Here is a 15,477-nt window from a genome sequence, read left to right as displayed (position 1 = left end):
CGTTACAAACCAGACTCCTGTGTGGAAAATTTTTATTAACACTAGCTAGCAACACAGTACTTGGTATCTACGATGTTACCATTACTTTGTCATGGCAGGAATTTTTCCCATGGGTATGGTCCCCTCCCAATTACCACACAAAGGAGGGTTGACTCGTTGCATGAGTTTACCTGCAGCTTCAAGTTTCTCCTCCACACTGAAGGTGTCACTTGTGTGTACCACCTCTGTGCTAGCCATACAATGCCAGGTGTTCCATCAGTGTTCTCCATGAAACTTTGTCATGGGGCTTGAAATGCACTGCAACTGATGCGAAGGGCATCAACACTTAATTTCAAATAGCCAAATGAACCATAATTTTTTGTAACAGCACATATTCTACTATATCTTCTGAACAATTAGGACAAATTCACACTAAATTGGTTTCTGATTGCATTTCAAAAGGAAATCACAAATGGACTCCTCGTGTCCCTGAACAGTGTTAAAGAACTTGAACCACTGTGCTTCTCTGCTGGATGCCTGTAATATTAGGTTAAAAATACCTTCACAATCTTCGTCTATTGATAAAACATGGTACTGGTCGTCAGTGAATCAAGTATCTGATGCACGGAGGTCAGGAACAATGGAGTCAGATGTGCTGTATTGCCTCATGTGTAGTCTGCAATTTATCAACCTATTCCATGACTTGAAGGCCGCTTGACATTTATGGCTCGTATTTGGGGGGGGGGGGGGGTAGTCGATGTAATAAATCTCAGAGGGACAGATGGATGACCTTGCAATGATAAGCAGACAGGTTTTCCAGCAAGTTTGGAATTACTTGTCTCAGGGTAGCAAACATTACATTTGCTGCTTACAAGGCTAGCAGTACTCTTGCAGGTAGGTGTTCTTGAAGACCTGCGGGGCACTGGAGTATTTTGAGTGTATCTTTGAGTAGGCATCATAGTTTTCATAGGTTCTTTGGTTTTCACTTCACTGTGCCACGTTAAATTACTATCATGCACGATAACTGAAGAGTCCGATGCAATACATAAGTGTATTGCTAGCTTGCGTGGTAAACTACCAGCGAGGTAGTAGACATCTCCATGCATAGGCCACACTATTGTACATATATTACAGTACGGGATTCAGCGTTATGAAGCTTCATCTTTGGTGGATACGGGGGAGGGTGGGCTGTGGCACCCTAGCAGTACTAGTCAAACTCGGTTGAGTCCCTTGTCAGGCTGGGAGGAACGTAGAGAGGAAAGGTCCCTTTTTTTTCCATTTGTTTGATGTTGGTTACCCCCCAAAATTGGGGGAAGTCCCTTGGTATTTGTATGTATGTATTATAGTGGAATGGAATATATATTCATGTCACCACTTTGAAATATATTCAAGAGTGCTTGGAACTTTTATATGACAATTGTGCAAAAATAATTAACAATATAAATACTATATTTTTCATATTTACACAGGAACAGTATAGTCTAATACAATAGATGTGCTATATCACAATACTTTTATAAACTAGGATTTATAGTCAAAGCAACACTACATTCTCTGAATCTGCAAAAGTAGAGCTTTTAAAAGCCTAGATTCGTAGGTAACCGTATTTTTTCCAGGATGAATAGCCACTTCTTCCAGTGGTTGTTCAATAAGGCTTTTCACATTTCTTCCATAGACTTCACAATGCTCTAAGAACTGAATGCATTCCAAGATAACAGAATCTTTTACAGTTATCATATGTTTGGCTAAATTTTCAATAAGGGAAAGGAAGCATCTTTTAGCATAATACCAAGTGTCAGTTCCTAGCTTTTTGTTGTAGGGTTCCAGGCTCTTTATGACTCGTGAGATACCAAATTCATAGTTCCCCTTTGCACAATACAAGGTTCCAATGACTAGGTTTACTATACATAAATGATAGATTTTCTTTTCTGGGTCTTCATATGCCAACTGCTCTTCTTCCTTTTCAATCTTCCGCATAAGCTCTTCTGCTTCCTCATTCTGGCTAGTCATTATGTATGAAACACAAAGATTGGCCAATACAATGGCACTTACATTCAAAATGTTGTCATAATGCTTCTTGACAATTGGTTCATAAAAGCCAGTTGCTTCTTTGAATTTGTTTTCTTGCATAAAAAGAACATGAGCTACATTGAGTTTCCAAACATCAGATTCATTGCAAAATTCAACGGACTTGCGGAATATTTTCTCCACCTGCGAGTAATTTTCCAAGTCCCAATATATCTTAGCCTGTGCCATAAGAACTGGAATATACCTCTCTAAAACTTCCTCATACTCATTTACTGCAGATTTTACTTGATCATCGTCGTGATTTTGACGGGCCTCTTGTACCATCTTGGTTAACTTCCGTAGCAACTCGATATGTCGAGACCCTAATTCATCAAATTTGCGATAAGCTTCAGAAGGGGAAGTTTGCTGAGTAATTAAGGCATCAAGGAAATCAAAGAGATGCTGAAAAGAAAATATATTTCATTATACGTATAAGCACAATAATAACTGAGTTTATGATAGTTAAATGACAGATTTTCTTTTCTAGGTTTTCATGTCGATTGTTCCCTATTTTCAATCTTGCATATTAAATATGTTTCGTCAATTAAAGAATATTTTAATATAATTAGTCTAAAATTTAGACAATTAAACATATTGGGTAAAAAATAATTCATCCACAAAGTCTTATTACATAGAGATAAAAAGTAGCGGCGACAAATCAATAGAAAATGAAACCAATAACAATAAAGAAAAGCCCTAAGCCACCAGAGCAAATGAATAACCTGACATTACATCATCCATTCTAAAGAATTACGGAGGAAAGAATAACGATTAAAACTGGCAAAAGAAAAAAAAAAACCTGTTCTTTCTATGAAACTTCACAATGTTCATAATGCTTCTCTCGAAACTTGGTTTGATGCCGTCATTTATCTTTAAACAAAGAATTCCCGTTTTCTTTCCTTGTTTCCTTGTAATAGGCCTACAACTCTAGTGCAGTATTGAAACCATCTGGTGGTTAATAGAAATTATCTTAGTTTGGATATGCCATAAGTCCTTTCTCTTTTCAACTCTTTTGTTGCACTTGCGTGATTCAGACTGTTGTTTTTCCGTTATCCAGATTTATTTTGTGTGTGATTTGCGTTATGGATTAATACGGGATGTCGTCTTGAATTCTTATTAATGCCTGTGAGGATTATTCTAGGGACTTATTGTGGGGCAACCATGATCATCATTCTCTATGCCATGTGCCAGGAGCAAGATTAGGATTTGATTAATCGTTGTGGGGGTATGTAAACCACTTATGAAGTGATATGTATAACTCAGGAGAAAATCCAAATAAGACTAGACTAGTTCATTAAAGCAATTAACAAGCTTTCTGGAATTGATAGTAGCGAGCTTCATAAGCTTTTTACTTTTGCTGTGTTAATTCCAAGACAAACAGTAACTCTTAGATGAAAAGGCAGTGTTTCTAGCCTAACCTGCTCTGTTTTGAACGTTAGGCTAACCTTAAACAGAAAAGTTTGCAAAGTGGTTCCAGTATACATTACTAGTTAGTAAGGGATCTCATAGTACACAGTGCATTACATAGTCGATTGCCTTTCCACGAGCCTCGTACTTTAGAATTACTTTTATTCCGTGATTCAGTCTGCTCTATACAACCACCCGATTCCAAAATAGAAGAGCAGCTCATAGAATGAACTAAGAGCACAATCTTTTTATGCCTAATTGTTCCAATAAAAATACAAACTTTTGTCCTTTTAAGTACAGTAGAAGTACTTTAGCTTCTGCTGACCCGGCTGGTAGAAAAACACCCATCCTGTGTACTGAAGGTTCTCGACTTACAAACATTAAATTCCAAATTGCTGTTTGTAAGTTGAATTGTCTGAAGTCAAAAATTTTTTAAATTTTAGTGTAGGGTAGGCCTAACCTGAATCCTATGTATACTATTTCCAGCTACATAAGTCAGCAAATAGTCCCGTTTCATATGAAATAAATATCAGGTTACTGTAAATGTCCTTTGATTTTTTATAATAAATGATATAATGTTTTATTAATTTTGATACAATATCTGAGATTTATGATTTAAGTTGAATTTGTGTGTGTCTTCCCCTCCCCCCTGAATGTTTGTAAGTTGAGGACCTACTGTAGTGGAGTAAGAGAGAGAAGGGTGGATTATGCCATTCTCCAGTAGGACTAAACTCTCCATTCCAGTCCCAGGCGTGGCCTTGACTGAATGGCCACTTTATGCAACCTGAGCTGACTTTTGCTTTGCTTTTCCTCCTAAAATTGTTTTGGTGTTTGCATTTGTGCAGTTGCTTTTCATTTATTTATGGAGCAATCTTACATGATGTGGAAATGCTCTGGCCGTAATGATCAATCTTGCGTTGCGGCACGTTCATGAGTTGCCACGAGGTCAACCCCCACTCGACCTGTGCACCTTGCAGGGGCCAACAGTGTTTCTTCTGGTCCACATGCCCCGGAGTGTAAGGACTGGCCAGAGGATCGATGGGTGATTTACAACTGGAGGAGGGAGACGTCTAAAAGGGATTGCTCGTTTCCAAGACTGCAGCAGGGTCTGCTGACCCAATTCCAACACCAGGATCAGGATCCAAGTGTGTCTCCAATACATTCTTAAGTGAAGGGCACAGGTTTGGCTGCTAGTCCCCACGCATCCACACGTGTCGATCAAGGTGAGGTGACCTGAAGGTACCTGTTGGTGGTGCACCCCTAATTTTCTTCCCAGCTTTACCTTTCAGCACAAGAGAAGGCCTCATGTTAGTCTGGTTATCCTTCGCGCTCCAAGGCTATTCTACTTCCAAATCCTTTCTGGATCTCACCAGAGTGGATGTTATGGAAGGGGATGTGTTATCTGGAGAGATGTCTGCCTCTAGGAGCGTAGAGTTCAAGAACAAGACTCCTAAAAGGAACGGTAAGGATGAAGTTGAGGATCAACGAGTACGTTCATACTCTGGATTGTTCGCCACTTCAGAGAGACGAGGATGACTAAAGCCTCAGCTTCTCACACAATGCTAATTAGCACCAACTCCTTTGATCCCCTAAGGACGTAGCGTCCAAATGAAGAGACCTAAGATACCCCACTCACCGAAACCTATATCACCACATAGTCACAAGCCTCCCTTTACTCACTCTCCCCCCATGCCAACCTCACATGAAAAGGTACCACAACGCACTCTTATCCTTGTCTTCATGGGTGAAAACTATCCAGCTCCTCATGAAGAAGCACTTTTTGAGGGGAACCATGAAGAGATGTAAGGCTACCGGAGGAAATCCTCCACAGCAGACTACCAGGCCAAGTAGGCAGTCTTTTGTGCTTGGTGTCGGGCAAAAGACATCGCTCGTCTCTGCCTCCGTCTTTGCCATAGCAGACTTCTTGGTTTGTTCACCAAACTAACAAACCTTCCATTATTTATATATGGATATATCTTTTGGCTAAGCTGGAAGGTAGCCAATTAGACAATTTGGTGTGAGGTGGCAACCCTACCCAGAGCCTGGGTAGGGAGTGGCTAGTGGTACCAGCCACCTAATCCGTCATCCAGTTTTGGCATCAACTAGAGATTCAGTGAGCTCCATGAGATCCCCTACCTGGTCTCACGCTCTGAAGGTTAAAAGGTCCCAGAATTAGTGACCAAAACTCAGAACCCTGAGGGTTCTGAGTTTTAGCTATGAATTCTGAGAAGAGCTGCTTACAATACCTAAAGTCTCTCTTCTACCCTTACCATGATGAAAATGGCCACTGAACAATTACAGTGCAGTATTTAACCCCTTGAGTGAAGAAGATTTATTTGGTAATCTATGTTGTCAGATGTATGATGCCAGAAGAGAATGTGGAAAGAGTAGGCAAAGTCAACCTTAACCAGAGAGAGGGATCCAATGTAATACTGTCTGGCCAGTCAAAGGATCCAATAACTCTCTAGTGGTAGTTCATCGGGTGGCTGGTGCCCTGGCCAACCTATGAAGGTAATATGTCATATCATGGATTAGTTAGTTGTCATCATCTGCCATATTGCGTGGTGGTTCCTGGAGGGGATGCATTTGCAAGTAGAGAACTGGAATTTTTTTTATTATGGGTTGTATATCAACACAGCTTTGAGAAGAAGCAATATGAAAATCGAGTAACATAAAAATAATACTAATTTTGTTTATCATATTATAAACTTATTTTAACATGCACACCAACAAAACCTTACATAATAAGAAACAGTTTAGACCTTCCTGAGTACTGTACAGTACTGTAATTAATTTTGTCTTTAAAAAGTCTTATCTAGTAAGATTAATTACAAAACTAAAACTGTTACGGTATTTGATAAGATTACAGATGTAAATGCACTAATGTGAATGAATATGTAAATGACTTTTAAACCTTTTACCTGTGCTACCACTCTATGAAAGAAACATAAAACCCATTAACCCTTTTACCCCTAAGGGACGTACTGGTACGTTTCACAAAACTCATCCCTTTACCCCCATGGACGTACTGGTACGTCTTTGCAAAAAACTGCTATTTACATTTTTTTTTTTTCATAATTTTGATAATTTTTTGAGAAACTTCAGGCATTTTCCAAGAGAATGAGACCAACCTGACCTCTCTATGATGAAAATTAGGGCTGTTAGAGCAATTTAAAAAAAAATATACTGCAAAATTTGCTTGAAAAAAAATAACCCCTGGGGGTTAAGGGTTGGAAAGTTCCAAATAGCCTGGGGGTAAAAGGGTTATACAGGAATGAATGTCTCAAAAGAATATTAAAAAAATTAAGTTATTGATAAAAACAAATAATTAAATAAAATATAACACTGGACCAATAACTGGAAAGACTATAGATTACTTACTGGGGTTAAATATTTATAAGTAAGATGAGCATTCTCTGCCAAAACATCTGCAGCCAAGTGATAGTATTCATACTTGCAATATAGGAGGAGGAGATTCCCAAATGTTTCTGGTGGAAAGGGGTTTTGCCCAAGAAGAAACTGCATCTTTTCAAATCCTTCTGTAGGCTTGGTTTCCATATTCATGAGTGCCTGAAAAGATAATACATATGAAATGTAAGGATGAATGAATAAGATTGGTTGTTAAAATAACTTGAGGAAACGTAGCCAGAATAAGGTGCCGAAACAGGTATGTTATCAAAAACTAGAATGGTAATAAACAAGAAAATTAGACTATGAATTAAAACTAAATAAATGATCAAAGTCTGAACAAAACAGTACTCAGATTTGTTTGACTGACTTAAGACCACCCTTCCATAAAGGCCCTTATCTATTATTCTTATTAGGCTCATTTTGGAAATGACTATCTTTTTGTTATCATGAAACAGAAATGAGGGCATAAAAGGGATAGTTATTATCATCATTAGCCAAGCAACTAGTACATATGGAACCTTGTCAGCATAGAGAGAGAGAGAGGATAAGCTGAGTCTGAGTAAAACTTGTTTATTTTATATTTAAAACAATATCTTGAAAAAAATATTAGCTACAGACATATCTAAATAGTATTGAGCAGCCATACCATAACTAGATTACTCACAAATGTGTACAAACCAAAATATTCAGAAAATAAATCACTAAAAACATGAGATACAAAATTAGAGGGTGTTGTAGTGACTACGACCACTTAAATTTGTGGAGTTCTTTACCTTTCCAGTGCTATCTTAGTCACTTTTGGCAGCCGAATTAATAGAAAGACGGAATGTACTGTCAGCAGGAGAGAACCCACTTGGCTCATACTTTATGTCTGCATGCTTGTAATATTTCCTAGTTGTGATTTCATATAGGGTATGGTATGGTTACCTCTATGTTATATTTAATTTATTATGAAGTTTGTACTGTAATATATATGGCTGATAAAACTTAACATTTAGATAGTTAGCTGGAAGGTGGTGGGTAAGACCAACCCACCTGACAGGCCACTGAGCTCCCACTTTAACCTGAAACCTAGGAATTGTGGAGAGCTGGAGGCAGGAAGTATAACTTAAGGGCCTCAGATTTTTATAGTTAGGAAAAATACAAATTACTGTTCTTGAAAAATTTGATTTGTTCCAACATGAACACAAACATTCATCTCTTAATAGGAGACTTATCTTTAGGAGGGAGGAAGTCCTTATAACCAAACTGGCCAATTTACTGTCCTGGGAAATGTTAAGGTACTTTTGTACTGTACAGGAGTGAAAGTGAGGACTCCTGTCAATCTCCAAACAACCTGGGCAAGAAGATGAGGTCACTACCAGGGACTGGTATACAATTGAAGCAAAAACCTATTTCCATGTGGACAATACGTTGTTTAAATGTATGGTCATTTATGAGAAATGTTAGATAATCCTAAACAAAATTTGTTTAATAGGAAAATTTGCTTGATCATGTGGCTTGCCTGCGTCTAGCATCAAATACAACAAATAACAAAGTGAATGCTGCATCCCAAAGAAAGGGAAGAAAGAAGAGGTAAAAGGGCCAGTCAATGCTACCTCTCTAGACTTAAGTCACAACCTGTACAGTAGGGTCCCGAATTATGCGTGTTTGAATTATACGATTCCCCCTTTATGCGACCTCTATTTTTCAAAAATAAATTTTCTGTATCTGCGAAACTGTTCAAAGTCTGCGAGTCAAGCACTCTAAAATGTATCAAATCTATTGTCTTTCTAAGCATATTGGTAGCCCTAAATACGGTGATTTATAATAAATTTTACAAAACAATACTAACATTACATCTTATTAACATAATTTCATGATGAATAGCCTATTTAAGGATAAAATTCCACATCAACAATGAAATCAACTGTTAACTGCGAGTCCAGCTGACAAAATGTAAACAGAATTGTGGTTACGTTCTCGGCAATCATTATCTTTCTCCAACCTTACGATAATTGTAATGGTAGTGTTAATGATTAAAGCATTATTTTTGTTTAGTACAGTATATATAAAAGCCTTATTTTTCCCTCCGGGCGTTCAAGGTTTTCACGGGTAGACTGGGTTCGCTTATCGGCAGTGAATAGCCTAAACTACTGTAACGAGTCGGCAATATTTTGTCATATTTTAAACAGTACACATTTGATTTGCAAAGATTAGTTTTGTAGAGTAGACGGTAAAATAAAAATCTCTCTCTCTCTCTCTCTCGAGAGAGAGAGAGAGAAATTTGATGGCAGAAATTCTCTCTCTCTCTCTCTCTCTCTCTCTCTCTCTCTCTCTCTCTCTCTCTCTCTCTCTCTCTCTCTCTCTCTCTCTCGCTCTCTAATTTCTGCCATCAAATCTCTCTCTCTCTCAGATAGTGGTTGCAAATGACGAGAAATCAGATGAAGCCCAGGTAATATCTGGTGTGCCACAAGGTACGGTATTAGCTGCACTGCTGTTTGTTATTATGATCTCAGACATAGACTGTGATGTTGAAAACTCCGTAGTGAGAAGTTTCGCCGATGACACAAGAATAAGTAGAGAAATTACTTGTGATGAAGATAGGAACTCACTACAAAGAGATCTAAACAAAATATATGAATGGGCGGAGATAAATAGGATGGTATTTAACTCCGATAAATTTGAATCAATAAATTATGGAAACAGAGAAGGAATGATATATGCATACAAGGGACCTAATAATGAGACAATCACAAACAAGGAAGCAATTAAAGACCTTGGTGTAATGTTAAATAGGAATATGTTATGCAACGACCAAATAGCAACACTGTTGGCTAAATGTAAAGCAAAAATGGGAATGTTATTCAGACACTTTAAAACAAGGAAAGCTGAACACATGATTATGCTTTACAAAACTTATGTACGTAGTACACTCGAGTACTGCAATGTGATATGGTACCCACACTACCAAAAGGATATTGCACAAATAGAGAGTGTACAAAGGTCCTATACTGCTAGAATAGAAGAAGTTAAGGACCTTGACTACTGGGAAAGACTGAAATTTTTAAAACTATACAGTCTAGAAAGGAGAAGAGAACGCTACATGATAATACAAGCATGGAAGCAAATAGAAGGAATTACTGAAAACATCATGGAGCTAAAAATATCAGAAAGAGCAAGCCGAGGTAGATTAATAGTGCCAAAAAATATACCAGGTAAACTAAGAAAGGCGCACAGGACATTAATCCACTACGCACCAGCATCGATAATGCAGCGACTATTTAATGTGCTGCCAGCTCATCTAAGAAACATATCAGGAGTGAGCGTAGATGTGTTTAAAAATAAGCTCGATAAATACCTAAGATGCATTCCAGACCATCCAAGACTGGAAGATGCAAAATACACCGGAAGATGCATTAGCAACTCTCTGGTGGATATACGAGGTGCCTCACACTGAGGGACCTGGGGGAACCCAAACAAAAAATAAGGCAATAAGGTAAGGCTCTCTCTCTCTCTCTCTCTCTCTCTCTCTCTCTCTCTCTCTCTCTCTCTCGAATTTCTGCCATCAAATCTCTCTCTCTCTCTCTCTCTCTTTCTCTCTCCGTAAGAAATAAAACCCTAGTTAACATATGGCAACTTGAGTTTAAGAATGAAATTAATATGACAATTGTTAGTTGTGGCGATCAATTCCTCGCTTCAGGAGGTACACGAAACAAAAACACGGCACTCGATTACAACAGCTGATTCTCTCTCTCTCTCTCTCTCTCTCTCTCTCTCTCTCTCTCTCTCTCTCTCTCTCTCTCTCTCTCTCTCTCTCTCGTGTTATACAATACTTACAAATAGATGAAGAAACCAAAATCGGTTTTCTTAAAGTGTCAATTAAATACAAAACAAAAAAATTATACCGTGTATACATCCATTTCAATCATAGCTTAAAATACGGTATCCGATTTCGTCAGCAAACCACTATTTTTTAGGAAACACCATTCTATTCCAGAAAATTTTTACTCTTTAAATAGTCAATTGCGCTATAATAAAACATGTACTTGGGTTTTTAAATTTCGGGTGTGTTTTAAAAATCGAGTATTGCTGACTTCTTTTTGTTTTACTTTTGGCTGTGATTAGATCAGCTGATGTCTATCTTCCACTCTCACGAATATGCGCGTACGAATATGTTAACAAAGAATTATTTACACCATTTCTTAATTTATTCAAACCATCAATACAGTTAATATTACATAAGGACCAATGTGTTATAAACTATATTTATTGTTTAGTACATTTAAAACCATCTCTCTCTCTCTCTCTCTCTCTCTCTCTCTCTCTCTCTCTCTCTCTCTCTCTCTCTCTCTCAGTGTCACATCGAACGTAATAGCGGTAACCTAATAGTTCGATGACTTTAAAAATAGGCCTAGTACTTTCTTCTTTTACCATTTTTGCATATGGTTTTCCTAACTGAAGTTAGGAAAAGTATTTTGGATATGGAAAGGACAATTATCTTTCGTAACAGTTTAGAATTATCGTAAATTATCATTCTGTCATTAGCAGCAGTTTGCTATTGTGGATTAAACGCATAAGGAAAAAAAAGGTTTCCAGCTTTGCTACGAATTTAGGAATTTATATGGATACGGTAAGTAAAATATTTGTAATAACATAATGTTTACTAAATGTTTGTAATACTGTATCATTAGTTATCACTTTGATCATGTGTGTTTAATGCGTTTGTTTGTTTATTATGATCGAAGATGGAGCGTAAACAAATGGAAGGTTTCCGTTTCAGGCGGCGTCATAAAGAAAAACATTATATAAATGGCATTCACTTCATTTATTTGGAAGTTCTTAGAAAAAAAATTAAGTAGAGCATTGGTAATAACAAAATCAACATATAATCAATATTGGTAAGATTGCTGTGGATGCAAAAACTAACCTATACATAGATGTGTAAATGCGTCTGTTTCTTCGTTATGATCAGAGATAAACGTAAACAAAACATTGGTTGTCGTTTTCTATTGTGCTTTTTGGCGTGTTTAGGAAAACATGATATAAAATCGCCCTTATTTTGATAATTTTGGATTTTCAATCATACAACAAAAGCTAGTCTATAGAGTGATGGTTTTGCTATTCACCAGTTGTCTTAAACAATAGATATGACAAACATTAAAATTTGTCTGTATTTTGGGTCGTGTTACAACGGGAAATATACAGTGTTTACACCCATCCTGGTTGTAATTTTAACCATTTTTTAAGTTATTAGAACTTTAAAGTATATTAAATGTTTGATTTATTTACAAGAACAATTTGATATTATAAAGAAATACAGTACAGTACAAAGAAAGTAATGGAAAAGGGTAGTAAACACATTTGAATAAGCAAGTTGCCAGTTGCCATGGCCAAATGTAATTATTTCTGTTAGTTGTGTGTTTCGAAATCTGCGATTTTCCATTTATACGAGGTCATTCATCGACCAAAATCTCGCATAATTCGGGACCCTACTGTACTTTGGAGGAGATGTTTCATGTCCCATGAAGGAACTAGATTTGCTACATGATCTGTTGAGCAACTACCACCTGGTGATCAAATTTTAACAGCTGCATCCAGCTTCGCTAAATGTATACTGTACTCCTATTGAAGGATGAAGGTATGTCTTTGTGTAAGAACAAATGGCATGATTATGTTGATTTACAGTACAGTACTTATTTATGTGACATTTTATATAATTTATGTCAGTTATTGAGCTAATATGAATTTGCACATTTGGATACAATATTCTTAGAATTAAAAATCAGAACACAAATACTTTACTTGATTATGAAGAGTAACAGCATCCAGTTCTTCCTCAGATCTAGGTGGCATGTCTGTTAGAGCCTCTTTTGCTGCTTCATCTGAAAATATACAAATTTATGAAATTCATTAAATCAATTCGTAATAAAACAGATGCCGAGATTATTATTCTAAAGAATACAAAAATGTTATTTTCATTAGTAAAATAAATTTTTGAATATACTTACCCGGTGATCATGTAGCTGTCAGCTCTGCTGCCCGACAGAAAAACCTAAGGACGAAATACGCCAGCAATCGCTATACAGGTGGGGGTGTACATCAACAGCGCCATCTGTCGAGCAGGTACTCAAGTACTTCATGTCAACACAGAACCAATTTTCTCCTCGGTCCACTGGGTCTCTATTGGGGAGGAAGGGTGGGTCCTTTAATTTATGATCACCGGGTAAGTATATTCAAAAATTTATTTTACTAATGAAAATAACATTTTTCAATATTAAACTTACCCGGTGATCATGTAGCTGATTCACACCCAGGGGGGTGGGTAGAGACCAGCATACATGTTAACATTAAAAGCTAAGTATTTCGTATTTCATTTTAGCAGTTATTCAAAATAACAAACATAAAATTAATAAGTACCTGGTAAGGAAGTCGACTTGAACAATTACTCTGCCTTTTTAAGTACGTCTTCCTTACTGAGCCTCGCGATCCTCATAGGATGCTGAGCGACTCCTAGGAGCTGAAGTATGAAGGGTTGCAACCCATACTAAAGGACCTCATCAAAACCTCTAATCTAGGCGCTTCTCAAGAAAAGAATTTGACCACCCGCCAAATCAACCAGGATGCGAAAGGCTTCTTAGCCTTCCGTACAACCCAAAAACAACAATAAAAAACATTTCAAGAGAAAGATTAAAAAGGTTATGGGATTAGGGGAATGTAGTGGTTGAGCCCTCACCTACTACTGCACTCGCTGCTACGAATGGTCCCAGGGTGTAGCAGTTCTCGTAAAGAGACTGGACATCTTTAAGGTAAAATGATGCGAACACTGACTTGCTTCTCCAATAGGTTGCATCCATTACACTCTGCAGAGATCTGTTTTGTTTGAAGGCTACTGAAGTTGCGACAGCTCTAACTTCATGTGTCCTTACCTTCAGCAAAGCATGGTCTTCCTCATTCAGATGAGAATGAGCTTCTCGAATCAAAAGTCTGATATAATAAGAAACTGCGTTCTTCGACATCGGTAAAGAAGGTTTCTTAATAGCGCACCATAAAGCTTCTGATTGTCCTCGTAATGGTTTAGTACGTCTTGAATAGTACTTAAGAGCTCTTACTGGGCATAGGACTCTTTCTTGTTCATTTCCAACCAAAAAAGACAGGCTTGGAATCTCGAACGATTTGGGCCAAGGACGAGAAGGGAGTTCGTTTTTGGCTAAAAAACCAAGCTGTAAGGAACATGTAGCCGTTTCAGATGTAAATCCAATGTTCCTGCTGAAGGCGTGTATCTCACTGACTCTTTTAGCTGTTGCTAAGCAGACGAGGAAAAGAGTCTTCAAAGTGAGATCTTTAAAAGAGGCTGATTGAAGCGGTTCGAACCTTGCTGACATAAGGAACCTTAAAACCACGTCTAAGTTCCAACCTGGTGTGGCCAACCGACGCTCCTTCGAGGTCTCAAAAGACTTAAGGAGGTCCTGTAGATCTTTGTTGTTGGAAAGATCTAAGCCTCTGTGACGGAAGACTGCTGCCAACATGCTTCTGTAACCTTTGATCGTGGGAGCTGAAAGGGATCTTTCCTTCCTTAGGTATAAAAGGAAGTCAGCTATCTGAGTTACAGAGGTACTGGTTGAGGATACTGATTTCGCCTTGCACCAGCTTCGGAAGACTTCCCACTTTGACTGGTAGACTTTGAGAGTGGATGTCCTCCTCGCTCTAGCAATCGCTCTGGCTGCCTCCTTCGAAAAGCCTCTAGCTCTTGAGAGTCTTTCGATAGTCTGAAGGCAGTCAGACGAAGAGCGTGGAGGCTTGGGTGTACCTTCTTTACATGCGGCTGACGCAGAAGGTCCACTCTTAGAGGAAGTGTTCTGGGAACGTCTACTAGCCATTGCAGTACCTCGGTGAACCATTCTCTCGCGGGCCAGAGGGGAGCAACCAACGTCAACCTTGTCCCTTCGTGAGAGGCGAACTTCTGCAGTACTCTGTTGACAATCTTGAACGGGGGGAACGCATAAAGGTCTAGATGGGACCAATCCAGAAGAAAGGCATCTATATGAACTGCTGCTGGGTCCGGAATCGGTGAGCAATAAATTGGGAGCCTCTTGGTCATCGAGGTAGCGAACAGATCTATGGTAGGCTGACCCCACAAGGCCCATAGTCTGTTGCAAACATTCTTGTGAAGGGTCCACTCTGTTGGGATGATTTGACCCTTCCGGCTGAGGCGGTCTGCCATGACATTCATGTCGCCTTGAATGAACCTCGTTACTAGGGATATGTTTCGATCTCTTGACCAGGTGAGGCGGTCCCTTGCGATCTCGTACAACGTCATCGAATGAGTCCCTCCTTGCTTGGAGATGTACGCCAAGGCTGTGGTGTTGTCGGAGTTCACCTCCACCACCTTGCCTAGAAGGAGGGACTTGAAGCTTCTCAAGGCCAGATGAACTGCCAGTAACTCCTTGCAGTTGATGTGCAGCGCTCTTTGATCCGAATTCCACGTGCCCGAGCATTCCCGACCGTCCAATGTCGCACCCCAGCCCGTGTCCGATGCGTCCGAGAAGAGAAGGTGGTCGGGGGTCTGAACAGCCAGTGGCAGACCCTCCCTGAGGAGAATGTTGTTCTTCCACCAAGTCAGTGAAGACTTCA

General features: G+C 38.7%; 1 protein-coding gene across 2 annotated transcripts in view; it reads right to left on the bottom strand.

Moving 5' to 3' along the window:
• Positions 1-724: 724 nt before the first annotated feature.
• The window catches only part of Ttc30 (tetratricopeptide repeat domain 30), a 218,442-nt gene continuing 203,689 nt past the window's right edge, over positions 725-15,477 (bottom strand). For both annotated transcript variants that reach the window (XM_068378454.1, XM_068378453.1), the window contains exons 7-9: positions 12,649-12,728; positions 6,835-7,023; positions 725-2,448 (exon numbers count right to left, since the gene is read on the bottom strand). In XM_068378454.1, coding sequence (XP_068234555.1) covers positions 1,525-2,448; positions 6,835-7,023; positions 12,649-12,728 — 1,193 coding nt within the window. In that variant the 3' untranslated portion in view covers positions 725-1,524. The remainder of the gene's footprint in view (positions 2,449-6,834; positions 7,024-12,648; positions 12,729-15,477) is intronic.

Source organism: Palaemon carinicauda, chromosome 8 (assembly GCF_036898095.1).
Source record: "Palaemon carinicauda isolate YSFRI2023 chromosome 8, ASM3689809v2, whole genome shotgun sequence".
Taxonomy (NCBI): Eukaryota; Metazoa; Arthropoda; class Malacostraca; order Decapoda; family Palaemonidae; genus Palaemon; species Palaemon carinicauda.
The sequence above is the reverse complement of the archived record's forward strand: the minus strand, read 5'-3'. Positions and strand labels throughout refer to the sequence as shown.